This window comes from Elgaria multicarinata, chromosome 4 (assembly GCF_023053635.1).
Source record: "Elgaria multicarinata webbii isolate HBS135686 ecotype San Diego chromosome 4, rElgMul1.1.pri, whole genome shotgun sequence".
Classification (NCBI taxonomy): Eukaryota; Metazoa; Chordata; class Lepidosauria; order Squamata; family Anguidae; genus Elgaria; species Elgaria multicarinata.
This window is the reverse complement of record NC_086174.1, coordinates 68,299,480-68,327,020: the sequence shown is the minus strand read 5'-3', so window position 1 is coordinate 68,327,020 and position 27,541 is coordinate 68,299,480. Positions and strand designations below refer to the sequence as shown.

The window sequence follows — 27,541 nt, the reverse complement described above, 5'->3', positions numbered from 1 at the left end:
GCATCAACAGCCTCACAGGGCACAACTCGAGGACCCAATAAACCAATCTTGCCATCAGAAGACCTGGGCCATTTCGCAGACCACATGCAGAGGATGGCTGAATCCCTAGGCATGGAAACACACCAGCAAGCCCAAAGACTGACGGACCCGGTGTTTGATGTCATCCACACCGAGTACACAGCTCCAGTGTCAATTCCTTTCGCACCAACGCTGCTTCAAACAATCCAACAATCATGGAAAAATCCAGCATCGATGGCACCAATTTCAAAACGCCTAAATAACATGTACAGAGTCCTAGAAAAGGATGTGGAATTTCTATTCACCCATCCACCCCCAAATTCTATTATTGTTGAAGCGACCCAGAGTCGCACACGAAGAATACACGCAGCACCTGTAGACAGGGAAGGGCGCAAGTTAGATCAAATGGGACGCAGAGCTTATTCATCGGCAGCGCTTAGTTTAAAAATTTCAAACTACCAAGCGACAATGAGTCGCTACCAGCTTTTCCTCTGGGAAAAGATGGGCAAACTATGTGACCATTTACCAAACGAATACAAGGAGCTGGCACATGTATTTCAGACTGAGGCCACCAAATTAGCTAGACAGCAGATACAGACAGCTCGACACCAAACAGACTGCGGCACCAAGGCAATGGTTGGAGCAATCGCCTTGAGGAGGCATGCTTGGTTACGATCAGCGGGTCTATCACAGGAGTCGAGGTCCCGTATTGAGGACCTTCCATTTGATGGCATAGGTCTGTTCAACGCCAGCACGGATGAAGCCATGGACACAGTCCAAAAAGCCAAAACCACGGCAAGAAAGATGGGCATTGGGCTCCCACAACAACCAAAACCAAGACATTGGTACCGACAACAGTCTTTCCAGCAAAACAGATACCAGCCAAACAGACAAAACTTCAGATCACAGCAACAGCAACAGCAGCAGCAACAGCCCACACAGCCAAATAGACGCCACTTCACAGGACAGACAAGACCGCGCTATCAACGTAAAAGATTTGATAGCGACAAGCGGCGCCTTTGACTCGCGGCCAACCAACAGTGCAGATCAACAGGACTTTACCACCACACCTTTTGGAGGCAGACTCACTGCAAACAAACATGCATGGAAGGAAATAACCACGGACAGCTGGGTATTAGCCATTGTAGAAAGGGGCTATCGCCTGCAGTTCACCTCCATGCCTCCAACAGGTGTAGTGAGAATAACACCCCCCTCCCTCACCCTAAAAGCAGAAGTCAAGTCCTTGCTTCAAAAAGGGGCAATAAGGCCAGTTCCAAAAGCACAAAGAAACCAAGGGTTTTACTCGCGCTATTTTACCATTCCCAAAAAAGACAGAACGCTTCGTCCTATTTTGGACCTCCGAAACGTAAATTTATTCTTGACAAGAAAGAAATTCAGAATGATATCATTAAATTCAATCCTCCCTCTCCTAACCAAGAATGCATGGTTTGCCTCAGTGGACTTAACAGATGCATATTTTCACATCGACATACACCAGCACAGCCAGCAATTCCTTCGTTTCGCAATTGGAACAAAGGCATTTCAATTCACAGTCCTCCCTTTTGGACTTTCATCCGCTCCACGCGTTTTTACAAAATGCATGGCGGTAGTGTGCGCGCATCTAAGAAAGCAAGGCATCCACGTACACCCATATCTGGACGACTGGCTGCTGGTTGGGCACTCAAGAGAAAGTCTACTCCACGACATAGACCAAGTGACACATCTGCTCCACAAGTTAGGTCTCCAGATAAACAAGGAAAAATCCAATCTAAATCCAACGAGATCGATCCTCTTCATAGGAGCACTACTCCACTCCCCATCCGGACGAGTCTTCCTGCCAAGAGAAAAAGCAGAGAACATTATCACTCTAACGCAAGAAGTTCTACAGCAGACAGAAACTTACGCCTACGACCTTCAAAGACTGTTAGGTTTCATGTCATCAACAGTCCTAATTATTCCATTCGCACGTCTAAAAATGAGACGCCTTCAACTCTGGTTCACAAGAATCCTAAAACCGTGGCACGACACAAGGACACTCAAACTAAAGCTGCCACATGGAGTCAAGAGATCTCTCAAGTGGTGGACCCATCAACAAAACCTATCGAAGGGAATTCCTTTCGGGATCTCCACACCGACAAAGATCATAATGACAGACGCGTCCAAATCAGGATGGGGAGGACACTGTGGACCCTTAAAAGTTCAAGGAATATGGACAGCCAGGGAGAGAAAAGCCCATATCAATCTTCTAGAACTCAAGGCAGTTCAAAAGACATTGAGAGCACTCGACTCAAACCTTCGAGGTCACCACATACAGGTCACATCCGACAATACAACCGTAATGTACTATATCAACAAACAAGGGGGAACCAGATCACTCCCACTGACGAAACTAACCCTATTAATATGGGAATGGTGTATACGCCGCAAGATATCGCTAACAGCGGTACACATCCCAGGTCACGACAACGACTTAGCGGACCGGCTGAGCAGACAGACAAGCACGGCACACGAATGGGAAATACACTCCACAATCCTAGCAGACATCATAGCTATCTGGGGTCAACCGGACATCGACCTGTTTGCCACACAGAGCAACAAGGTCTGCAACAAATTCTGCAGCAGAGGGGGGAAAGGGTGGAGGTCAATGGGAGACGCTTTCATGAAAAATTGGACCTACCACCTATATTTCATTTTCCCCCCAGTCCCATTAATCACCAGAGTCCTAGCCAAGATAGCAGAGGACAACACAAATTGCATCCTATTAGCACCGTGGTGGCCCAGACAAAACTGGTTCACGACGCTTCTACACAGGTCTCAGCACAATTTCTATCACCTCCCGGTGAGATCAGACCTACTCAGCCAGAACCAGGGCAAGATCCAGCACCCAGACATCGAATCGCTACACCTCACAGTTTGGAGGATATTTCCCCAGTAGATGCCGATACTACAAGAAAGATTCAAGACATCTTAAACGCATCCAGAAAACCATCGACTCGATTATCATACAATAGAAAGTGGCATTCCTTTACTCAATTTGCAGAAAAAAGAGGATTCAACCCATCAAGCTGCTCAATTCAGCATCTCCTATCCTTTTTAATACATTTAAAGGAAGGAGGGTTGCAGTTTGCTTCAATTAAGGTCTACTTAGCAGCCATTTCGGCATTCCATGATCAAATTGAAGGATACACCCTTTTCTCACACCCCAGGGTAAAGCAATTCCTAAAAGGCCTGCAAAATCTTATCCCACCCATCCGAGCTCCATGCCCGTCGTGGAGCCTCTCGGTGGTACTACACCAATTAACACAAAAACCATTCGAACCACTTGCTACAACTAACCTACAGCTACTAACATGGAAGGTAGTTTTCTTAGTAGCTATCACATCAGCCAGAAGAGCCAGTGAATTATGCGCACTCCGCATAGACGAACCATTTCTCATCTTCCACAGAGACAAAGTCGTACTTAAACCAGACACTCACTTCCTTCCAAAGGTAGTATCGACTTTTCACCTAAACCAAGACATAGTGTTACCTACCTTTTTTCCATCCCCAGAGTCACAACTAGAAAAGACACTACATATGCTTGACGTAAGGCGCTCCCTAGCCTTCTACAAGGAGAGGACAGAACAATTCCGCAAGTCAAACCGCCTTTTTGTATGCTATGGCCAAAGCAAAAAGGGCATGCCAGTATCAGCACAGAGACTATCGTCATGGCTAGTACAGACAATTCAACTAGCGTACAGATTGGCAAAATTGGAACCTCCAACAGCAGTAAAAGGCCATTCAACAAGAGCAATGGCGACATCATCTGCTTTTCTAAGAGGGATTTCAATTCCAGAAATTTGTAGAACAGCAACATGGGCAAGACCAACCACCTTTGTGAAACATTACAAGTTGGACATCAGAGCACGTGCGGACTGCACTTTCGGCAGGGCAGTGCTATCATCCATCTGCAACTAAAAGAACCACCTACCCACCTCCGGTAAGTTTAGCTCGCTAATCGCCCATATGTGTGATGCACAGAGACCACGATGAAGAAGAACAGGTTGCTTACCTGTAACTGTGGTTCTTCGAGTGGTCATCTGTGCAGTCACACAACCCACCCACCTACCCCTCTAGGTGGAAGTACGAAGGATCTCATACAGACAAGTTGAAAACAGTATCCCTCGGTACTGAGGCCGCAAGGGGGTCTCATTCGAACTGAGGGTTTGGGCGGGAACCCCTCAGACATGCGCACATAGCAGCGGGGGAGGGGTTCCCGCCAAGATTCTTAGCTATAGAAGTTCTTTCCGAGGCAGACTCCGCGCAGGCGCAGAGCCCATATGTGTGACTGCACAGATGACCACTCGAAGAACCACAGTTACAGGTAAGCAACCTGTTCTTTCTGCGCATTTCTGGATTTGCCTCCAGAACCACTAAATCTCCATTCCACAAGCAGTGGGCAATGTGCGGAAAAAGGAATTGGTGGGGTTGGCCACCTGCAAAACAGAGGTGGTAGGCCCCACTTGTTGGGGTTAGGTTTTTACCCACAGAAGGAAAAGGACTCTAAAGAGTTAAAAAGATGTCCTTGGCCAGATTGTCTCTGCCAGGAGAAGTCCAGTATGAAGCAGATTCTTCCCTGGCCTACGTGCGGTACGAGATGTACATGATGAAGAGACTATTGGTTAATTGGGCCAAGGAGAAAAGTGTATTTAAGAAGTCCATGTTGTAAGGCTTCTTACTGCTAAGACATTATCTTCACTGCTATGACATTATCTTCACTGCTAAGACATTATCTTTACTGCTAAGACATTATCTTCACTGCTACGTTGTTATTGCTGTACTGTTGGTGAAAGGACTGTATATATGACCATTTATTCTGTAAGTAATTTATTTAGTGTCAGTAAAGTTTCTTACTGACCAAAGACCGTGAGTGCTTCTTTTTTGTTCTTAACTCCAAGCTGAAACCATTTCCAGCTCCACGCTGCTGCTGCTATTCGCACTCTGCTAAATTTTTGGGTAAACCATTACCACGATAGGTTATGCGCCCAGGGATCTGGAAGGCATAATTTTTGGTTGCTGGAAAGCTTGAGAGTAAAGGAACGCTGGAAGGAAAGACCGAGTCTAGCTCAGGCAGTTCATCGAGCTCAGACGGGTCTGTATCCAGTGTGAGCCGCGCTCCAGCCCAGCCGGTGAGGATGGCCCAGGTTCAGATGGCATCCGGTATTCCGGTGGAACGGCTGAATGAGAGAAATTACTTGACGTGGTCATTCAAGATGGAAATGTTTTTGAAGCGGGACAGATGTTGGAACGTCATGAGTGTCCCGAGGCCGGCTGGTCAGACTGCTCAAGAAGCACAAGTGTGGGAAGAGCAGAATGAAAGGGCCAAAGCAAACATTGTCTTGAGTATGGAGGACTCGCAAATTGTCCATATCACCAGAGATGAGACGGCAAGAGACAGCTGGAATGCGCTGAGACAGATTTATGTGCGTGCGTCGGCAAGCACACGGCTGAGTCTCACCAGAGAGCTGTACCGTTTAAAGTTGGAGGAGGCTGGAAGTTTGGCAAATCATATCCAACAGATGAGATCTCTATTTGTCCAGTTGCAGGAGGTCGGAATCGTTTTTACAGAAGAGCATAAGTGCTACCTGATTTTGGGGTCGTTGCCTCAAAGCTGGGACGTTCTGACAACCAGTCTGGAAAGTATGAAGACTGATGAACTCACTCTTCATTATTTGATGGGTCGTTTGCTCCAAGAAGAGAAACGGCGTCTTTCCAGGAAGGAGGAAAACTGCCAGGAAAGGGTTAAGCAGTCAGCCCTTGGCAGCGGAGAAAGAATGCAGAAAGATAAGAGTTTCCAAGGCGACGGAGTGGAGAGAGTCGCTGTTGCTGTGAAAAAGTGTTTTTTTTGTAAGCAGCCGGGGCATATCAAACGTTTCTGTAAAAAGAAGAAAGGAGTTACACAGGCTCGAGAAGAGGTGAAGGAATGCTCGAATGCATTTGTCTCAGCCACAGTGAGGTGTAACGAGGCCCAAGAGGTTTGGCTGATTGATTCTGCGTCGTCCAGAACAATTTCTAATAATCCAGAGGCGTTTCGGAAGTTGGAACCAAGCAAGGTGAAGTCAGTCACGCTTGCAGATGGACGAACGTCGAGGGTGGAAGGAATTGGCTGTGGTTCTTCTTCGTGGTCTCTATGCATCACACATATGGGCTTTGCGCCTGCGCAGAGACCAGACCGGAACCTACTATAGCTGAGTGGAACGTTTTTGGCGGGAACCCCTCCCCCACGCTACCGCGCATGTCCATGGGGTTCCCGCCCTTACCTCAGTTCTTCGTCGTCCGCCATTGTGCATAGACCATAGAACCAACCTCTTAGCGTTTGTGTCTTAAAATATCTTCTTTACTCTAATTCTTTCTCTTCTTTCTTGTCTTTCTCGCTTCGGCGTTCTTTTCTCCTTTGTCTATCCTATATATATATATATATATATATATATATATAAAAATAGTTTTGTTAGTTTAGATTTTTCCTCAGCGACTTTGTCGCTTGGGGCCTGTATGGCACTAAAAGCACCGTTTAGAAAGTGCGTAAAGTGCGGGGCTAAGCTCCCTCCATCCCATGCTTCTTTTTTGTTCTTAACTCCAAGCTGAAACCATTTCCAGCTCCACGCTGCTGCTGCTATTCGCACTCTGCTAAATTTTTGGGTAAACCATTACCACGATACCACTCACGGGTGGGTAGCGTGGGATACTGCCCTGGTTGCAATTTGACCTGGTTGCCTCTATGCACTCTGAGTTCGGTGTCTTTCTGCAGGTGCCGGTCAGAATCCTGCTCGGCAAGCCAGCATCGGTGCAGGGATTCCATATGAGGCACCAGCTTGGAGCTGCCAAATATTATGTGGTTCAGGCCTGAAAGCGGTGTGCCTAGGAGCGCAGTCCATCATGACCGGCGATTCCAGCATTGTGGTGGCTGGAGGCATGGAAAGCATGAGCAAGGTGAGGCTGTGGGTGTTCATAGCCATCACTCAGGCCCTCAGACGTATTGCCTTTCAGAAGCTTGTAACAAAAAATCCTCAGGACAAAAGCAATTGGACGATATTTGTTGAAATCATCACGATCTGATGAACTTTACCTCAGCAGTGGCCTCATGACTCAAATCCGTCAGGACCACTTTCTCCCTCAGGATCCAGCTGGTAATCTGAATGGGCATCCATTTCCTTTATACCAATCCTCCCCTGTATTTCTAAAGAGCCTAATTATGGTTAAGTGGCTTGTACTGATGTCTGTGTATATGTATTTTTTAAATTTTATTTATTTATTTGTTGCATTTTTATACCACCCAATAGCTGAAGCTCCCTGGGCGGTTCACAAAATCAGTAAAGAAAAGAATACCACTGGTGCTGATTCCTTATCACTGGTGACATTTGGGCATGTACCCGAGACTCTAGGCCTGAGCCAGACCATGATATTTTTTTCAGTGTGGAAGGTGTCAATACTCAGATTTTGTTTCATTGACCCGGTTCAGACGACATGCTAAGCCATGGTGGTTAAGCATTTTGAACTAAACATGGCTTAGCCTCTCTCATGTGAACCAAGACTTACCATGGTGGCTACATAACCATGGTCTAAACATGCTCACTAACCATTTGCTGCAAAAGGGTTAGTGGCCCTAACCATGGCTTAGTGAATAGGCCTATTATCTCCAGTAAAAGAGGTTTTACAGGTTTTGAAACATTACAAAGCCGCCCAAAACCTGTAAACAAAGACAATAGGGAGATGGGCATATGGCAGCTTTCTGAAAACCCTGTTGTGTACCTCCAATCTTAAAATAAAATACTAGGTCCCCTTCCGCTTGTTAAAACCATCAGCTCTCATTAACTGGACTAAAACTGTCTCTTCACAGTGGAGGAGGAGAAGACAGGAAACTAGAAAGATTAGGCAGAATCCATCAGGGCGCTTACACCACACCAATTCCATTGCACAAGCAACCCCCACTTCTTGGCAATGTCGATTGAGAGTTTCCAGTGTTACCCAAAACGGGTGGAAACTCTTGTTTCTGGAAGGAGGCAGGTCAACGGAGCTATCCTATGTGAGGGAGCCAGAAATGAGTGTTTCTGTTCATTTCAGGCTTCCTCTAGGAAGCGCTAAATCTTTCTTGTGTGACCCACCATTTGTGGAAAGGAATTGTTTTAGATTTCTAAAGAGCCAGCATGGTGTAGTAGTTAGGGTGTTGGAAGGGGACTTGGAAGATCGAAGTTCTAGTCCCCACTTGGTCATAAACCTCACTGGGCCAGTCACTGACTCTCAGCCTATCCTACTTTACAGGGTTGTTGTGAGGATAAAATGGAGAGGAAGAGGACCACATAAGCCACCTTGCAAAAGAGACAGAAAAAAATATGGGATATAAGTATAATAAATTTGTCCAATTTCTGTGCTTGCAGGCGCCACACGTCATTCATATGCGCGGTGGTGTGAAGATGGGGGAAGCTTCTTTGCAGGACTCTGTTATCCTAGATGGTTTGACGGATGCCTTTTACCATTACCACATGGGTGTAGCTGGTAAGCCACATGATCCTTGGACATGGTATATTCAGTGGACTTGGGGGAAAGGCAAATACTATGGTGTTCTTAAGAATTAGGTCTCTTAGGCTTTACACATTAATTAATTTATTACATTTCTATACTGCCCAATAGCCAAAGTTCTCTTGGGGGTGGTTTCATAACAATTGAAACCACAAAATACATAATAGAATACAATATAAAATATAAAAGCTTAAAACTACAGTATAAAAGTATAAACCAAAATAAAACCTAGCAGCAATGCAGAGACTTAAAAAACAATAACAGATTTAAAACAACACAGCGAACAACAGGCTGGCTGGGGAATGCTGGGAGTTGTAGGACTTTTTTCTGTCAAAACATGCATAGGATTGCAGTCTTAAACAGCAAAATATCTTTCCAAGAAAAATCTGTTTCATAGTCTCATGAATAAGTAAGCACTAAATGTCGAAGATGGCACATTCCCTACGATCCCTTTCTGTGTTTTCAATGTAATTGATGACAGTACTTTGCACAGTAATGCTTGCTGCATCCTTAAAGTATATACTTTTGCATATATTCCTGTTTCAGCTGAAAATGTGGCCAAGAAATTGCAGATTAGTAGAGAGCAGCAAGACCAACTGGCTGTGAAGTCTCAGAACAAGGCTGAGAACGCCCAGAAGGCTGGCTACTTTGACAAAGAGATTGTTCCTGTTCTTGTGCCATCCAGGAAAGGTATGTGTGTACAAAGCAAGAACTGTCCTGGATCTGGGGTTGATTACTAATTATAGTGATCTGTTTCTCTGGGTCAGTTCCCCCTCCGCATTCAGGTAGGATAATAAGCTGAGGAGGGGGGAAATTTAGCCCAACACTGCAAGTTTAAGAACTTACTTATAAGATGAAATTATGGATGGCAACTATCACAGTATTACCCAGTGGAGGCTGGTAGCTCTGATTTTGCGGGGGCTGTAAATCCATCTTGGGTTTCAGCGAAAATGCTAAATCAGCTATCCAAGGTGCTGAACCTATTTTGGAGTTAGGGTTTAGCACCTTGGATGGCTCTTTTAGATCCCTGGCTGATTCTGACTGAAACCCATAATGGATTTACAGCCCCACCAAATTCAGAGCCACCAGCCTCCACTGGCATTAGCCAATCAGAAAACAACATACCGTGTTGCAGAGGTAGAATTGTAGAGTTGGAGGGACCTCAAAGGTCATCATTTTGTGCAGGGATGTGGAACCTTCTGCTGAGGGCTTAATCTGGCCTGCAGAACTTTCACCTCCAGCCCATGGAGGAAACCCTGCTGTTATCTCCAATCTCTGAGGAGCAGACGCTCTTCCTAGCGCCAGCTGAGTCCTTTTTCACAGCTGCTTCTCCCAGTGCTTGCCTAGTTCTTTCAACATAGAGGGTGGGGCAGTGTCAGTGGGCATGACGTACAATTTGGCTTCCCACCAAGAAATGGTTCTGTAGCGCTGATCTAGTGTTTTCCAATTGAATCAGGACATCCATTGCTTTAGCATTTTGAAATGGCTCCTGGGCTGAGCCAAAGTTTCTTTCCGTTTCATTGACCTTTTGAAACACTTCATTATTATTTTTTAAATCTGAATATATATTTTTCCAGTAAGAAGGGTGAAAGGACTAAAAATGAGCTTCAGAAGGTTTCATGGGTTAAATTTTAAGTAGTGCTGTTGTAGTATAGATTTGTGGAACATTAACCGTTCTGGCGGTAGAGCAGGGCCCTAGCTGTCCTACACCAGATGCACAATGGGTTTCCCAGTGGAGGAACAGTTCTGCTTGTGGATCTCGCTGTATGTACAGAGCAGCTATTTTTAACCTCTACAGCTGCTCCCTTAAGCTAAAGCTATGGCCTGCTCCCTGTAACAATTCTGCCTTTAAAAAAAAAAAAAAAAAAAGATTTAGAACAGTACTCTTATTAGTGGGGGTTGGTTTTTTTAAAGGTGGTTCGTAATTGAATGATGTATTATGAAGCATCTTCTGAATCTTTATTGACTTGAAATTCAGGGTATGCACTTGAAAAATAAGCTATGAAATAGAACTCTTGCCTTGAAGGTTCCTCCTCCTCAGTGTCAAATATAAAATGGCTGCTATAGAAATACTTACTGTCTTTCAGGTCCTGTAGAAGTTAAAACCGATGAACATCCCCGCCATGGTAGCAACTTAGAAACAATGGCAAAGCTAAGGCCTTACTTTGTAATGGATGGGACAGGAACCGTGACTGCAGCAAATGCCTCAGGTTTGTTTATGAACCACTTAATAATAGTCTGCAATGGCATCTGTTTCAAGCAAGTTTTTGATATATACAGTACGGTGCAATGTCAGTTGTATACAGTATGACAGAAAGCACAGCATACAAGATGTATACCGTAATATTTCTATAGGCGTTCATGTTCTGCTTTACCTGGAAAGTGTAACCATCAGTCTGTTTTTAAGGCCGGAACCACTGTGCTTCTTTCTTCAGGTATCAATGATGGTGCTGCCGCTGTAATTCTCATGAGGAAAGCCGACGCTGTTCAGCGAGGTCTTGCTCCTTTGGCACACATTGTGTCGTGGGCTCAAACTGGTGTGGATCCTTCTGTCATGGGCATGGCACCCATCTTGGCTATAAGGAAAGCTGTAAGTAATCTATTTGAAAGAGAGGTTGATCCCTTTGGAATAACTGGTTAACCCTGAAGAACAAGACTTCTATTTAAAACTGGGGTTTGAGTGGTGCACAGTTGCTTGCCAATAGAAGTTGGTTCAATAATGTGTTAGCTATCTAGCAAATCCATATATATAATTACCCCTGTTGTGCTTTGCATTGGGGAGAGGAAATGAAGAGACAGACCGGCGCTTTGCTTGTATATGAATATGGAAAATGCAGGGCTTAATCAAGACTCATGTGGAAGGGTGGGTGTGCTCCATAGCCGTAAGAAGGAACCTAGGACCCTACCTTATACAGAATCAGATGATTAGTCAATCTAGCTCAGTGTTGTCTACAGGACACTGACTGGCAGCAGCTCTCCAGGATTTCAGACAAGATTTTCTCCAGCCCTACCTGGAGATGTCAGGGATTGAACCTGGGACATTCCGCATACAAAGCATGTGCTCTACCACTGAGCTGCAAGTCGCAAATTGGTTTATTTATTTAGTAGGGCAAGCGCAAACTATAGTTTTGTCAGTTTGGATGTATGGCAAGCCATGGTTTCCTTCAATCCAGGGGTGGAAGGAATTGGAAAGCATGGTGCTAAGCCATGGTTTGGCATTGGCTCAGAACTGAGCCGGATTGGTGCTTGTAAAGAACAATTTTCAAGCATTAAGGCTGTACCTCTCCCCGTTCGTATGACATTTAACGAAAATAACATGTGAGACCCAAGACGATGCAATGTTTCCTGACTAGTTTCATGCTTTTCCATGTTTATTGGAAGATTTGGAAATCAGGTTCAAGCAGGATTGCATTTTTAAGAATTGTAATCAACTGCCCAGAGCAGCACCTTACTTTTCCTAAGGTGTTGAATCCATTTTGTTTTACTTTGCTTCAGAAACCTTAAGGCACAATTACTGGCTTTTCTTCTAATAGCTGTAAGTCTAGTGGGTTGAGGTGGGAGGGGGTGTTGTTTTACAAATTTCATGTAATGACATTTTTTTCTTCTGTAGCTTGAAAAAGCAGGTTGGACAGTAGATCAAGTGGATTTGTATGAAATCAATGAACCGTTTGCTTCTGTGGGTGTCGCAATAATTAAAGAGCTAAAATTGAACCCAGAAAAGGTATGTCCTGAATGTTTGAGATACTGGAATTTCCCAACCTAATTGGACAGGCAATGTAATTCTGCTTACACTATTAGACCAAAAAATGGGAGATGCCGTGTAAAAAGCAAGCCTACAAATACCTGACAGATGTAGGATCAATTTTACCTTCGGCTAAAATATGGAAGTAGAGGTGTTAGGACCTGAGAAAATATAGAAGTGTTGAACCTTCTGGCCTTCCAAAATTTTCCGGTGACCCATTCCCCTGGCCTCCACCCACCTTTTCCCCAACCAGTTACTGTTTGGTGGCTTCCTGACTTTTGTATGGGGTTTTCCCCCACTCTGTTAAAATGCCTCTCAGGCTGTTACTGGTAGCAACAGCGTTAAGCTAAAATACACCTCTCTTCTCTGTAGTTTGGGACTTGGGCCTGTGGCAACTTATTATGGTCTTGCCCACATGAAGAGGTACCGTCTGGCATGGCAGTATATAGTGCTATAGCCATTACCTTGCAGAACCATCTTTCATTATGCTTGCAGCTGATTGGCAGAAGAGCAATGACTCCGCATTACTAAAGGGTCCTAGTATGGAAGGTGCTCTAGGGACATAGATGGCTAGACAAGTACTAAATTGTTTGAGACTAAAGGTGGCTAAGCATGGTCTGCATTGGGGAAAAGAAACTTAAGTCAAGGGCTGCATTCCTTTGTGGGGGTGGGAGGAAATAGGAGGGCTGCCCCATTCTTCTGTGGTCTCACTGCAAGGCTGGACCTAGGGAGGAAAAGCTGCCAGCTCAATGGCAACCTGCAGTGGACTGCAGGTTTCCTCCTCCTTGCTCTATTTAGCTGTTCCCATCACATGGTCAGCAGCTATAGCGCAAGATTGGTGATGGAAAAAGCTATGACCCTCTTGAGTTAACTGTCTCCTGCTGATTCTATGTTTAACAAGAATTTTTTTATTTTTGCACCAGGTTAACATCGAAGGTGGGGCTATTGCCCTCGGTCATCCTCTTGGAGCATCCGGCTGTCGAATCCTTGTTACTCTGCTGTATGCGCTAGAACGAACAGGCGGAAAACGGGGTGTTGCTGCTTTATGTGTAGGAGGAGGGATGGGTGTAGCAATGTGTGTAGAAAGATAAGTGAAGCATTTTCCTTCTGTACCAATTTCTGGCATGGTTTATCTTTATTGGTAATAAAGTCAGTTTGTCAATTTTAATTAACAGCTTTACAGAAATAATAGTTGCACGGCAAGATCTATTCTACTGGTACCTCTCTGAATGGTTTCAGCAGTCAGTTCAGCTGTATCAGTGTGTGTGTTTTTAAAGCAGTGGATCCTTCTTCCACTATAAAAAAACAAGGCCTTGCCTCTTCTCCCCTAAATTTCTCTGACCAGGGTAATCTCTAGGATTCCCATCACTACACAAACATTTCTTGACTGTAAAGTAGATCCTTCTGCTACAAGGGATCAACAAACTTTCTCTTAAGCCAGTAGCCAGCCAGTGTTATCACCCTCAAAGAACTCTTAAAAGGGTAGAATTAGTCTCTCATTCCACAATGGAATTTGGGGAGACAAAGGCAGCACGCATCTGATGTGTTGTTGTTTTCTCTCCCCAATACCTCAGCACAAGGCAACAGCCATACCCCTGTGTGTGTGTGTGTATACATCAGGTAGCACTGGATATGAACAGAATGACTCCTCTTATTGAAGAGTACCAGAATTATGATCACACCTAGCTTTATGAACCTTCAAGAAGCTTTCTCCAACCCCTTTATTTTATATTAGAATACTGAGTAGAATATAAAATGTGGTCATTTTTCATTTATTTCCTAGTGAAGCAGGAATCTGACAGCTTGTTTTATGAACATACACTAGTAAATACAGGACTAGAAAGAATTTTATAGGAATTGTTAAATAAAAACCCATTTAATCTTCAATTGCTCCAGAATGTACTGCATCTTCGTAGCATCCTCCTTTACCACCTTTACTTTCAGGTTGCAGTTTAATCAGGTCATCAATTCGAAGAATAGTAATTGCAGCTTCTGTTGCAAACTTCAAACTCTTCGTTTTCACCACAGTAGGCTCATATACACCAGCCTGCTTATTGTCACGTGGCTTCCCATTGATTAAATCAAGGCCAATCCTTTAAAAACAAAAATATACATTTTTAAATATGAATAATATTTTAAACACGCGGGACCAAACTTTAACTCAGCCCTATAACGTAAGACCCACTTTGAACTTCCCCACACTAGATACAAAGCAAGAAAACATCTATCTTCTTTCATCTCCACAAACTTTATCTATTTTGTCACATGACTCACCACCAGTACTACTTGTAAGCCTACTGTTTAAGACCAAGGAGTTAAAACAAACACCTAATTCCAAAACAAACAAAAAACTTGTCTGCTAACATAGTAAATACTTAACCTTCCAATAGTTATCACCCACTGAATTTACTACCAACCCCTTATACACCTACCATTTCAGATTTTTGCGTTCTGGATTCACTTGAGCTTCATTGTGAAACGCCCTGAGTTTTGCAACAAGATCTATGGCATCTTGAGCAGCATTGACTGCTAAAGTATTTGGAATAACTAGGAGAGATCTTGCAAATTCTGCAATAGCAAGCTGTTCACGTGATCCCTAATGAAAAGAAGATTCCATTAACGTTTCAGAACTTTAGTTCGCATTGCATTACAAAATAACAACTTCGGTTTTATAGTAATGAATCGTTTGTTCAAGTGCACCAAAATTAGGATGTTCGTATAAGTCCAATTTCATATGAAGGATTAGTCATAGTAAAGTTTATTTTGATGTGTATGTATACACACACAACCACACATTCCTGGTGGGCACTTCACAGCCAATTTCTGGGTTAATTCAGGAATTGGTGGAGCTGAATAACAATGGGCAAGTATGCCACATCTCACGTGCTTGCCACTTCCACATTTCATTACTGGGTTATGATGTCCAAACCTAGAATTCTGGATTGTTTAATGGTTAAACAACCCAGAGTTATCCCAACAATCATCCATGGTTTGTTGTTGGGTTAATTATGGAATGTTTAACCCTTAAACAATCCAGAGCCATGTTCAGACATCACGATAACTATCAGGAATGGAGCTGGTTAAAAGTGGAGGGGACGAATGCATAGGAAGCAGCATGCTCATTCATTCCCAATCAGCCACATCATTACGGTGATGTACAAACTGGCTCACATGATTTAGAAATGTTCAAGGCAGTTAAACACATTATGGCTGCTTTCAAGAATTGGCAAAACCAAAGTGACATTAAAACCAGGTTCACAAGCAGAAAGAATGCTTTTCCAACATTTATTAACCACTTACCATGCTAGTTGCATAATTTTCTAGGTAAATGGAAAGTGCTGCCTCAACTGCACCACCTCCTGGAACCACAGATTTGGACTCTAGTACTCTTTTGACAACACAAAGAGCATCATGCAAGGATCGCTCCATTTCATCACACATGAAATCGTTTGCTCCTCGTAATATAATGGCGGCTGACGTCCGTGCCTTCGTACTGTTTCAGAAAGACACATAAATGAAAGCTCCTTCCTCCAGAAATAGTTACCCAGCACTTCTAAAGCCATTTAGTTTTTTTGGAAGGAGGGTGTTACTAGATAGATAGACATTATTAGCTAGCAGCAACTGAATTGTATCCAAGCCCATCAATAAAGTTGAGACATTCAATGTCTCAAAGTACCACTTACAGGGTACTGGGAATAATATATCCCACACGTATAACTGCACACACCACTTAAACAGCATGGCAGAAATTAAATGGAAATTTTTCAAAAGATGTAGTGAAATGTGCTATTGCAAAGACTTTATGTAAGACACAGAAGTTTCTTACTTCTTGATTAAGATCAATTCATCATCGCAAATTCTTTCTTGAACCACCTCTTCTGCTTGTCCCAGAAATGATGCTTCAAAAGTTTCTTCACCTTCCAAATTTGCCAGAGTAGAACAAACAGTAGCTTATTTTAAAAAAGAAAAAGAAAAATGCCTTTTAATACGTTTCATTATTTATTTATTTACTTAAAACATTTATATCCCACCCTATCTCAATAAGATCTCAGAGTGGCCACTCATTCTCATTACACCACGCATCCCCAAAATCACATTGCTTTTCTAAGCCTAAATCCTAAATTCAGCAGGATAAGTAAACTACGGGATCAGATTTAGAATTTTTGTGAACCACCCAGAGGGCTTTGGCTATTGGGTGGTATAAAAATGCAATAAATAAATGAGAGATTTCTGTAATTACCTCCAGAAGCCTTAGCAATGCGTTTAAGGTCTCTTTTTAGAACTCTGCGTACTGCCATGGCACCAGCATCCCCAAAGTATTTCAGACACATATCATCAATGCCACCAGTGGTTAGAATAACATTTGCGCCTGTAACCAGGATCTTCTGTATTTACTACTACTACTACTTTCTTTATTGCGATCTATAGATCCATAAAAAGAAAAAAACAACAACAAACAACCAAACACAAGAATCAGACATGAAATCAAACAGTTAGAGCTATTATCAACTTTAGTCTAATACACAAAGAGCTCTAATCTTGGCCGCCACTGTAAGGAATTTAGCAACAGCCAAAGTTACACTTGAGGACTTATCTTCCAACAGGAATTTAACATAAAATTTGCCTGAAGTTCTGGACAGTTTGCTCAACAATGGGGTAATCATAAAATGGCGGGCCTGATTATAAAAGCTACAGGAGAGAAGGATATGCTCCATCGTCTCCACTTCCATATTCCTACAGGGGCACCGTCGTTCCTGATAAGGGATACCAGCATATCTGCCCTGAAGTAATTCAATAGGATAAACATTGCATCTGGCCTTGGAGAAAGCAATACGATATTTAGCGACCAACAAGTTCTTTAGATAGTCAGCCAGCTGAAGAGGCCCAACGTAATGAACGTGCAATGCACTGGGAGAGCAAGAAACATGAGAGCGAGCGCGTAAGTCGCAGAAGGCTATATCCCACAGTCTTTGTTTGATAGCTTTAAAAGCAAAATTCAAGCCCAGATTAAGGAGGAGGGAAGAGGAGAGACCTATTGAAGCTGCCTTCCTGGCAAGAAGCTTGGACCAGCTGTTCACGTAGTTGTCCTGAGCCAGACAGGGAAGCAGACCTGAGCCCCTCCCAAAAAGACTAACTTCCATCCAAAATTTTAAGGCAGACCACCAAGCCCTAAGCGAAAGAGAGCATTCCCCGGTTTCCAACAAAAGTACCGAATTAGGGACACACTTTGGGAGTTGAAGAAGGGTCCTCAAAAACCTTGTCTGCAGCCTATCTATCTCAGATGTTAATCCCCCTATCCAGATATTGGAGGCATATAAAAGCTGGGCTGCAGACTTGGCATTAAACACTTTGATGGCAGACGGTATAAACATTCCCCCTTTAGTAAAGAAAAAGCGTGTTATTACAGCTGAACTGACTGAAGCTTTATTAAGGGTGGCCGATCTATGGGCACTCCAGGACAGGGTATGATGGAATAGCAGCCCCAGGTAAGAGAAAATTTTCACCTGTTCCAGGATATGCCCATCAAGGGACCACCGACGTGGAGAAAATCTATTTTCAAAGACCATGACTTTAGATTTCTCAAAATTAATTTTCAGATCGTTGGTCAAACAAAAGTTGGAGAATTTCATTAAAAGATGTTTCAAACCAGGTCTAGAGCGGGAGAGAATAACAGCATCGTCTGCGTAAAGTAAAATAGGAATTTTCCTTGCGCCAAGTTTGGGCAAGTGTCCTTCATGGTCAGACAGGGCCTCCTCAATATCATTTATGTATAAATTAAATAGTGTAGGTGCGAGGATACAGCCCTGTCTTACTCCTCTAGACATAGAAATTTCATTTGAAAGCTGTCCCTGTATGCCACATCTAACTTGCATCCTGCTGTCGCTGTATAGAACCATTATAAGATTAAGAAGTCTTTTGTCCACCAGGATTTTATCTAATTTCTCCCATAGTTTAGTTCTAGGGATGGAGTCGAAAGCGGACTTCAGATCCATGAAGGCGACAAACAGTTTGCTACGTAGAAACTTAAGATGTTTCTCCGCTAAGTGAAAAAGAATCAGACCATGATCAGAAGTGGAGTGATTCTTTCTAAAGGCAGTTTGGGCTTCTGTGACAACATTATTGGCCTCGAGGATGTCAGTTAGTCTATTAGATAGAAATCGAGCATAGAGCTTGCCTATTATTGAGAGGAGGCTGATAGGTCTAAAATTCCCAGGGTCCTTTGGGTGTCCCTTTTTGTATATCGGAACCACAATTGCGTGTCTCCAACTGTCAGGGATTTTGCCAGATTGATTTATAACGGTAAAAAGAGCGGCTAACAAAGGGGCCCACCAATCCTGATTGATTTTAATAAATTCAGCAGGGATAAAATCTATGCCGGGTGCCTTACCCCCTTTAAGTTGTTGGATTAATTCAATCACTTCCTCCTTAGAGACTGAGTTCAAGGGGGGAGAGGGAGGAGAAAGTGACATCCTGCATATCAACCTGAGCTGATTGTATAGTGTCTGGGTCGGTAAAAATGGCTCTGAAATGATCCTCCCAGACCTGAGCTGGAATTGTGCAACTGGGTGCTTGGCAGTTGGATCGTAAGGCGCCCGACACAATCTGCCAAAACATTTTTGAATCATTATTCAAGGAGGCATTTAAGAGCAGGGACCAGGAGTTTCGTTCAGCTTGGCGTCTTTTTTGGGCTATCAGGGACTTATATTGCTTTTTTAGCTGAAAATAGGTCGAAGGGAGATAATTGTAGCCCGATTTTCTGTAGGTTATATAAGACTCCCTTAACTCATTTTTCTTCAGGTAACATTCTCTATCAAACCAAATAGGGCCCTTATAGATCGTAGGGGCAGTATTGTCTGGGGCTGACCTGCCTGCATGAGTTAAAGCATCTTGGAAGGAGTCGATTAAATCATCATATGCTTTTATAGAGGATGCAGCCGATTCCTTCCACAAAATTGCTGATCTTAATCGAATTATTGAATCGGAGTTTAATCTTTCCTCTAGAAGACTGCTTAATTTATCAGACCATTTTACCCTTATTCTGTGTGGGCACTCAGACAGGACATCAGTTAAATGGGTATGGGGTAGTCTTAAATTGGGAGTTGGGGCACATAAAGTAAGGGTTAAAGGCTGGTGATCGCTACAGGTTCTGGTACCTATATAAAAATGATAAACTAACTGGAAGGCATTTCTAGACGCCAGCCCATAATCTATTGTGCTTGAACCAAATAAATTTGAGAAGGTAAATTCACCTGAGCCTTCCCAAAGGTCCACCCCATTTAAAATAATTAAATCTAGACTGAGCTGAAGTTGAGCCAGGCAAAAGAAAAATGCCTTTTAATACGTTTCATTATTTATTTATTTACTTAAAACATTTATATCCCACCCTATCTCAATAAGATCTCAGAGCGGCCACTCATTCTCATTACACCACGCAACCCCAAAATCACATTGTTTTTCTAAGCCTAACAAATACCAGCATTAGTACTCTTAACAGCAGGATAAGTAAACTACGGGATCAGATTTAGAATTTTTGTGAACCACCCAGAGGGTTTCGGTTATTGGGTGGTATAAAAATGCAAAAAATAAATGAGAGATTTCTGTAATTACCTCCAGAAGCCTTAGCAATGCGTTTAAGGTCTCTTTTTAGAACTCTGCGTACTGCCATGGCACCAGCATCCCCAAAGTATTTCAGACACATATCATCAATGCCACCAGTGGTTAGAATAACATTTGCGCCTGTAACTAGGATCTTCTGTATTTTCTCTTTAGTAATGTCAGCCTCTCTGCATGGGATAGCAAGCATGGAGTAGTTTAATAGAAACTTGAATTTGAGATTAGTGATAAAGCTATATACCTGAATATAACAGTTGGAAAGTTAGGTTTTACAGGCAGACAACTGTGATTTAATGCATGCCCTTTTCCCACCCCAAAGAAAAATACTGCATTCATAGACATTTCATATAAAATGCTGCAGTAAAAAATTTGCGGATATTGCCCCCTACCCCAGTCAATTCTAGGGAACAGAGGAATTCTTTGGAAGTTTATCAATTGATCTCCAATGAAAATGTTAGCAATGATGGAAAAGCTTTCCTAAAAGATTGTTTATCATTATTGATCTTCCTCTGGAAATGTGCAACCACAAAAAATAGCATGTTCTAAGTTGTGCACACAGTTCACACACAGCAATGGGCAAGGCCCAATATGCCTAGTCAATGTCCTACATGAAGTAGTATGTGCTATAGATAATGACCCCAAATCCTTTGCAACATGCAGAGGTTCCTTATTAGATTAATGGATAAGAAAATGCTTCCTTGACAGCAGAATGTCTGGATGTCACTATCCTAGATGAACCATCCGCTCCCCTAAGTAATGGACCAAATTATATCTTACTGCCAAACAATGTGTAGCCATGAGCATCTCAAAATTACTTAACTTTGGCAACAAATCTACCTATGTCACCATGTCTTTGCTTTCATCTGTCACATATATATTTCTGCCAACTCCCCTCTGGGTAAGAGCTCAGACCCCTTCTCCCAAAGAGGAAAGGGAGATGCCCTCACTACCAGCTATTATTTATATTTATTTGATTTAAATCCCATCCTTCAATGATATGAGAAAGGAGCGAGAAGGATTTAGATCTCTCTCAAGTTAGGGATGAGCAAAATTAAAATAAGTTCAGTGCTGTTCTTTATAACCAACTCAAATTGAGCTGACTCTTCCAATTAAGATGACAAGCTCTTAACCGCATTAAAGGTACATTCATCTGGTGTAAACGTCTGAAATTGATGCATTCTATAATTTTAGTTCAAAAGACTCCCCAAAGTATACCTCTGTCTAATCTGGTCCAGTTTCTCTGGATCTGTGACCACCACTTGAACACCAAGCTTCATTTTAGCCTTTTGTAGGCTAAAGTCAAGACATGCAATCTTTGCATTAACTACTCTTTTGGGCATGCCTAAAAGAAAAAAAAGAGAAGGAAAAGTATATCAAAGATTCTTTATTAAAATACAATTTAACATAATCTGAAAAAAATACAATATTTCAAGTTAAGAATACTTCTGCTATTGTTTCTCGTTTCTCCTAACCAAGTTGTTCACCAGTGATTTCTTTTCTTGAAATCTTCTCTGTTTATATGGCCTCTAGGCCAAATCACATTGAGGCTGATACACCTTTTACAGTGCAATCATATAAACATCTACTCAGAAATACAGTAAGTCCCATTGAGTCCAATGGGGTTTATACTGGTAAGTGGTTATATGTTTGCATTCTTAAACAGAATAGAGTCAGGTGCAACCTGCATTCTTTAAACCTACTTCTAATAAATTCCAGAAGTGAATTAGCTCCTTCCCTTCCCCAAATATTTAGCAATTTGATGTTAGACAGAACCATTACTGTTTAATATATCAAATAATACTTTAAGATTACTTAAACAGAGAGAGGGAGTATTGGGCAAAAGGCGGGATACAAATAAATATTATAATAATAATGATTATTGACATAACTCTGAAATCACTTTGTTGAATAAGATGCTGTACTTACTTTGGGAACCCACGACACAGTTCAACGCGTAGCCATTTACAAGGATGCTCTCTTTCTGACTGCGACCATGTGCCTTCAAAACATTAATAGAGTTGATGGGATAATGCGCTTGGCCCTTTTGATCTGTGTATTTCACTGCAAGTGCAGCATCCACTACCATGTTGGCAAAGAAATCACTGTCACTACAAGAACACTGTTAAGGTGAATATTGGCAAGTGCATTAGATTTACTGCATGCATCGCTATTAAGAGGATATTACCAATCTTCAGAAAAAGACTTCATAATAGTAAAAACTAATGGCATTTTGCAGATGTCAGTGCTCTGAAAAAACATTCTATTTCAATACACTAGGATTTAACCATCCCTTAAGCAATTTCCCCATAAATCTAAAAAAGAAAAGAGCAATGCTCAAAACTTCTGGGGAAATGATGTTCCAACTTTTCATTATGAACTGAAAGGATACATTCCTATGATTTTGGAAGACATTGATGTTTTAGCTGAATTAATAAGGCAATCCCTGCCCAGCTCATCTGAGTTAATAACCAGATTCTCATTGATGTAACGAACTGCCTCCCTGTTGAACAGAAAAAAGTTTTTTTTCCAGGTTAATAGAATTTTTAATATTCTCAATGTTTTGTCTATCTATATTAGTTATTTTAACCATAAGAATATAACATTTCATATTCTTGTTAGTGGAATAAAAGCTGGAAAAAATTCTAGAACATGCATCCTGTTTTCAATGGCCAATCAGCATTCCCAGGCCATCTTACAAAACTTATATCTATAAAAATGTATTACAAAACATTTATAATAATTTTAAAACACACCACAGCATAATATAAACTTTTTATGACAACACTTTTATGACAATATTATGACAGCAGCATAAAAGAATAAAAAAAATGTTAGCACTTTTACAGAATACTACTATACTTGTTACATCAGCTACAGGACTACAAGAAACCCTCGCAGCCTTGCTATGCAGGTAGAATGCGAGATACACCACTGCTGTGATAGATACATCAGTGGAACACCTAGGACAGGGAAGGATTACATCTTCTAGGCTGCACTCCTACTGGGATAGTCATAGGGCTCATTCCCTTAGTAAACCAGTAGGGAGAATACCAAGAGAGCACCCTTCTTTTAACCAAAGTTTGCATGCATATATGTGCACTGAATCTGGATAAAATTTGAAGCTCAAGCAGAATCAGTGCAATTTAATGCATCGTAATTACATTTATTTTGCTGAGTGATGTGCAGTGTGGGTGAGTCAAGAGAGCTCTCTCTCTTTTGCCCCTGACATGACTGGGTTTTGCCACTCCACCCCCTTTCCCTAGTGGGGCTTGAACTCATGTGTCATGTTTCCCAAGCCTGTGCCCTATGCAGGAAACCACTTGTGTGCTGTGCTCCAAAACAGTGCTTGTGAACAGCATAATGGGACTTGAACCCCTGTGTGGAGGGATGCCTGGGAACTAGTAGTAGCATGGTCATTGCTGCACTGTGGCATCATTGTACATGATCTCTGTGTATTGTGAATGAGGCAGGGAAGTGTAATGGGATATCTCCCCATTGACCAGAGCTCAGTGACTCCCTCCTTGTCTATATGTTATCATGGATGTAGTCTGAATGGTGGGCACTGGCAGTATTTTCATGGATGCTGGGAGTGTATCTGCCTTTTCTGGATTTTACAAGTAGGCATTTTCCTGTCCCTGGCTGAGCACAAATAGAATACAGAGGTAATTAAACCAGTCTAGCAGCAATTTTTTAAATTGTTTAAGCATTTGTATCCGCCATTCAGTCCCTGCCCACAGGCTTACAATCTAAAAGTCATGACACAAAAGGAAAGGGGATTGGGAGGAAGGAGGAGGGGGGAAAGAAAAGCAAATTCAGGCACTATCATTCTTAGTTGCAAAGTTCAGCAGTGAGAGTTGACAGTTGGCAGCAGGAGGCAGGGGGCTCTCAGCTGGAGCTGGACCCAGGCACGATGGAGAGGTGCCTGGCTGCTGCTTCCTCCCCCACTGGTGGCCTCTGCAGTGACAGTTGGTAGCAAGAAGGGGGGGAGGCTCAGCTGGAGCTGGACCCAGGCACGATGGAGAGGTGCCTGGCTGCTGCTTCCTCTCTCACTAGTGGCAATGTATCTCTTCCCATGCTCAAAGCATAACTGGCATATAGGATTGCTATTTCCAAATGTTTAAAAGCCTGGAAAAACAGAAGTCTTCACAAAGTGCCAAAAACTGGGCACCAGACAAACTAACCTGAAAGAGGCATTCCATAGATGGGGTGCCACCACCAAAAAGGCTTTCTAGCTACTTTGTTTCCGAACAATGAGAGGTGGGTAAGAAATGAATAAATTTATTGTTATTATTGTTGTTGTTGTTGCTGTTAACTGGACCATCAATTTTTAAGAACATTCTAAGAGTGAGGGAAAATAATGCATTATAATCTTAAATTTAAAAAAATATGCCTGGCATTGCTTGCCAGTACAGATATTGCTGTTGGAAAGATTTCTTACTTGCAAGCAAGACGATATCCGCTAATGACAGACGTGGGATGAATTTTCTGTTTAACCAACTCATCTGCATTTTTCAAAAGTTCTGCAGCAATAATTACCTGTTAGAAAGAAAAGATATATGATCTAGTAATACGTAAGCCATTGTGTGAAAAAGTTGCAGCGTGTTCAAGACATAAACACACAATGAGAAATGAATATTGGTCCTAGTATGGTGAGTTCATTCTCTTCAGCAGACAGAAGAGTATCCTTGTGTGATTTACTCCTCCCACTCACTCGGGTAGGCAGGGCCATTCAAATTAGCGTCATATATCACCCAAGTGGAGTGAGTCCACACACTATTTCAGGATCTTGACCAGTGAAAGAAAAGACAAAACTCTGGAGAAAACTACCATTCCAAGAGAACTGCCTGATCAGCAACCAAAGTGCACAAGTGGACTAAGCCAAAACTGAACTGTAGCTCTGCTCAACAAAAGGGGACAGAAAGGCAACAGAAACTCTGCCAAATATACTAAACTACATTTTTAATAGGAGGGGAAGCCCTTCCTATATTTCCTCAGCAAGGTTGCTACCGCCAATTGGCATAGAATACTTTCCATCCTCTCAAGAACATGAACTTATCATGGTAAGACTCATGTTCTTTTTTCCATCAGTGGAGGAAGCTAACTTTGCATGAGATGTCCAAATGTGATTTCATCCTCAGACAGACCACTCACTGTAAATAGTGAGAATTCTTAAGGTTGATATCTGTTGGAGCACCCGTTCACTGAAAGAAGTCTCAGAAGAAACAAGCAACTCGACTATAGGGTCTACTGAACATGGACACCAAGTAGCTGCCATGCAGAGGTCCTCAACAAAGGCTTTAGTGCTTAAAGCTGCTGAGGTAGCCACTCTGCATGTAGAGTGAATCATGATTCTCCTAGGGCAGAGGTGCAGAATCTCAGATATGTGAAAGAATGAGAACGGAGTGGCAGTGCTCAATTTGGGCTCTGACCACATTCACTGCTGGCATGAAACTCCTGGGAGTTTTTCCTGGTAGCAATTCAGTAAGCCTATTAATAGTCCCCATCCTGAATTTGGTCTAATTCTAACAACAAATGAGAAGAACCAATGGATCCAGATGTGAAACATGAGCAGCTCAAAGAGGCTTCCAGGGTTTGAGTATTTAAGGTAGGTCATGAGATAGTCCTCGCTACAGGAACAGAAACTAGATGTTTTAGACTACAACTCCCATTTCCCATACTAGCTGGGGCTTATGGCAGTTCAAAATATCTGGAGGGCGCCAGGTTGCCTATTCCACCATACATCAACTTGCAAGGAATAGTTGCGCCTTTAAAGCAGAAAAGTGTAAATGCATGCTTTTTTTGAATCTAAGCTATAAATGTGTCAAAATTTGTTATCTAATACCATGTTCTGCCATTTCATATAGGAAAAAGATATTGTCAGTCTTCTCCTTCAGACTTTGGCAGTGATTTCTTTATCCCATAAGCATAGCCACTTATTTTGTAGTGCAAATAAGTGGTAGTCAAATGGGAAAGGTTCTCCCCCGCCTCCCCGTTTCAGTGGTAAACCTAAGTGTTCTTTTAAGTGAGTAACTGAGATTTCTTTTATATAAATGTTAATGAAAGAATATATTCACAGCCCCAACACAAAAACACATTTAGCTGGAATATCTGAATTTTAACCACAGACTAAGCCTGCATTAATCCTAGTACTTGGGCTCAATGGGTTTGTGAATCATACTTCACTTTTCAGTATTAAAATGGAAATAATCTAATTTCACACGAGCTGATAATCCAGTGTATGAAACATAGGCTTTAAAAACAATAAATGCTGTTTAGACTTCAATGCTGACCTGATTATAACAGCAAAGACAGTAATGTGTCCCCATAATTTTTATTGCACTGAACATACCACAGAGGTGGTTCCATCTCCAACTTCTTTGTCTTGTAGTTCTGCTAGTTCACACAAAACCTTTGCAGCAGGATGCTCTACCTCCAGCAACTTCAGAATAGTTGCACCATCATTAGTAATGGTCACATCCTAGTATTTCAAACACACAAAAATTATTTATGCAGCTTAACATTTATTATGAAGATGAAATAAATAATTCCAATGAAAATACTAAGTAACGGTCATGATATTAACAATCCAATCCCAAGAAAGAGCAAGTGACAGCTGCCACTGAGCAAGAATGGACTGCTGATTCTATTAAACTCCTATTGCTGTTAATTGTACATCTATAGAAACTCATCTCCCAGTCCTTTGATACTCATCAACCATTCACGCTGCTGCCCAACTTTCTGCTTTAACATAAATGCAATGGAAGATTTCCTGTTAAAAACCATGCATAGCAAGCAATGTCTACTTACACCAATGTCATCCACCAACATTTTATCCAAACCAACTGGGCCCAGAGAACTCTTCACGATATTGGCAATGGAAGCAGCAGCCATAACTGTTTCAACAAAACACACACATTTTCCTTATTATTATTATTATTTATTTATTTATATAGCACCATCAATGTACATGGTGCTGTACAGATAACACAGTAAATAGCAAGACCCTGCCGCATAGGCTTACAATCTAATAAGTTGTAGTAAACAATAAAGAGGGAAGGAGAATGCAAACAGGCACAGGGAAGTGTAAACAGGCACCGGGTAGGGAGAAGCTAACAGTATAGAGTCAGAACAAACTCAATATTTGAAGGCTATAGGGAAAAGAAAAGTTTTTAGCTGAGTTTTAAAAGCAGTGATTGAGTTTGTAGTTCTCAAGTGTTCTGGAAGAGCGTTCCAGGCGTAAGGGGCAGCAGAAGAAAAAGGACGAAGCCGAGTAAGGGAAGTGGAGGTCCTAGGGCAGGCGAGAAGCATGGCATCAGAGGAGCGGAGAGCACGAGCGGGGCGATAGTGTGAGATGAGAGAGGAGAGATAGGCAGGAGCTAGACCGTGAAGAGCTTTGAAGGTCAGCAGGAGAAGTTTATATTGGATTCTGGAGTGTATTGGAAGCCAATGGAGAGATTTCAGAAGTGGAGTGACATGGTCAGAGCGGCGGGCCAAGAAGATGATCTTAGCGGCAGAGTGGTGGACAGAGACCAGCGGACTGATGTGAGACGAAGGAAGGCCAGAGAGAAGAAGGTTGCAGTAGTCCAACCGAGAGATAACCAGTGCGTGAAT

General features: G+C 42.3%; 2 protein-coding genes and 1 non-coding gene across 4 annotated transcripts in view; 1 reads left to right on the top strand and 2 right to left on the bottom strand.

Annotated features, from left to right (window-relative positions):
- LOC134397646 (acetyl-CoA acetyltransferase, cytosolic-like) overlaps positions 1–13,484 on the top strand; it is a 36,814-nt gene extending 23,330 nt beyond the window's left edge. For both annotated transcript variants that reach the window (XM_063124480.1, XM_063124479.1), the window contains 7 exons: positions 6,806–6,987; positions 8,433–8,550; positions 9,121–9,264; positions 10,662–10,784; positions 11,010–11,164; positions 12,185–12,295; positions 13,240–13,484. In XM_063124480.1, coding sequence (XP_062980550.1) covers positions 6,806–6,987; positions 8,433–8,550; positions 9,121–9,264; positions 10,662–10,784; positions 11,010–11,164; positions 12,185–12,295; positions 13,240–13,407 — 1,001 coding nt within the window. In that variant the 3' untranslated portion in view covers positions 13,408–13,484. The remainder of the gene's footprint in view (positions 1–6,805; positions 6,988–8,432; positions 8,551–9,120; positions 9,265–10,661; positions 10,785–11,009; positions 11,165–12,184; positions 12,296–13,239) is intronic.
- On the bottom strand, positions 13,416–26,836 carry LOC134397649 (T-complex protein 1 subunit alpha). Its single transcript, XM_063124485.1, has 11 exons — positions 26,738–26,836; positions 26,280–26,408; positions 24,369–24,466; positions 22,320–22,430; positions 21,857–22,038; positions 21,146–21,272; positions 19,925–20,100; positions 16,143–16,266; positions 15,617–15,809; positions 14,749–14,912; positions 13,416–14,409 (listed from the first exon to the last, which is right to left on the bottom strand). Exons 1-11 carry the CDS (start codon positions 26,819–26,821, stop codon positions 14,193–14,195), a joined length of 1,605 nt encoding a protein of 534 aa, XP_062980555.1. The 5' UTR covers positions 26,822–26,836; the 3' UTR covers positions 13,416–14,192.
- On the bottom strand, positions 25,768–25,902 carry LOC134398567 (small nucleolar RNA SNORA29). Its single transcript, XR_010025435.1, has one exon. It is a non-coding gene; the product is annotated as a small nucleolar RNA SNORA29 (small nucleolar RNA).
- Positions 26,837–27,541: the final 705 nt, after the last annotated feature.

Excerpts from the sequence above, each read along its gene's own strand:
- LOC134397649 (XM_063124485.1), bottom strand. The coding sequence starts at position 26,821 with ATGGCTGCTGCTTCCATTGCCAATATCGTGAAGAGTTCTCTGGGCCCA. Across the intron at positions 21,273-21,856 it reads CTGTGTCGTGGGTTCCCAAA|GCATGCCCAAAAGAGTAGTT; the intron begins GTAAGTACAGCA and ends TTTTTCTTTTAG. Across the intron at positions 20,101-21,145 it reads CTGGACCAGATTAGACAGAG|AGAGGCTGACATTACTAAAG; the intron begins GTATACTTTGGG and ends TATCCCATGCAG.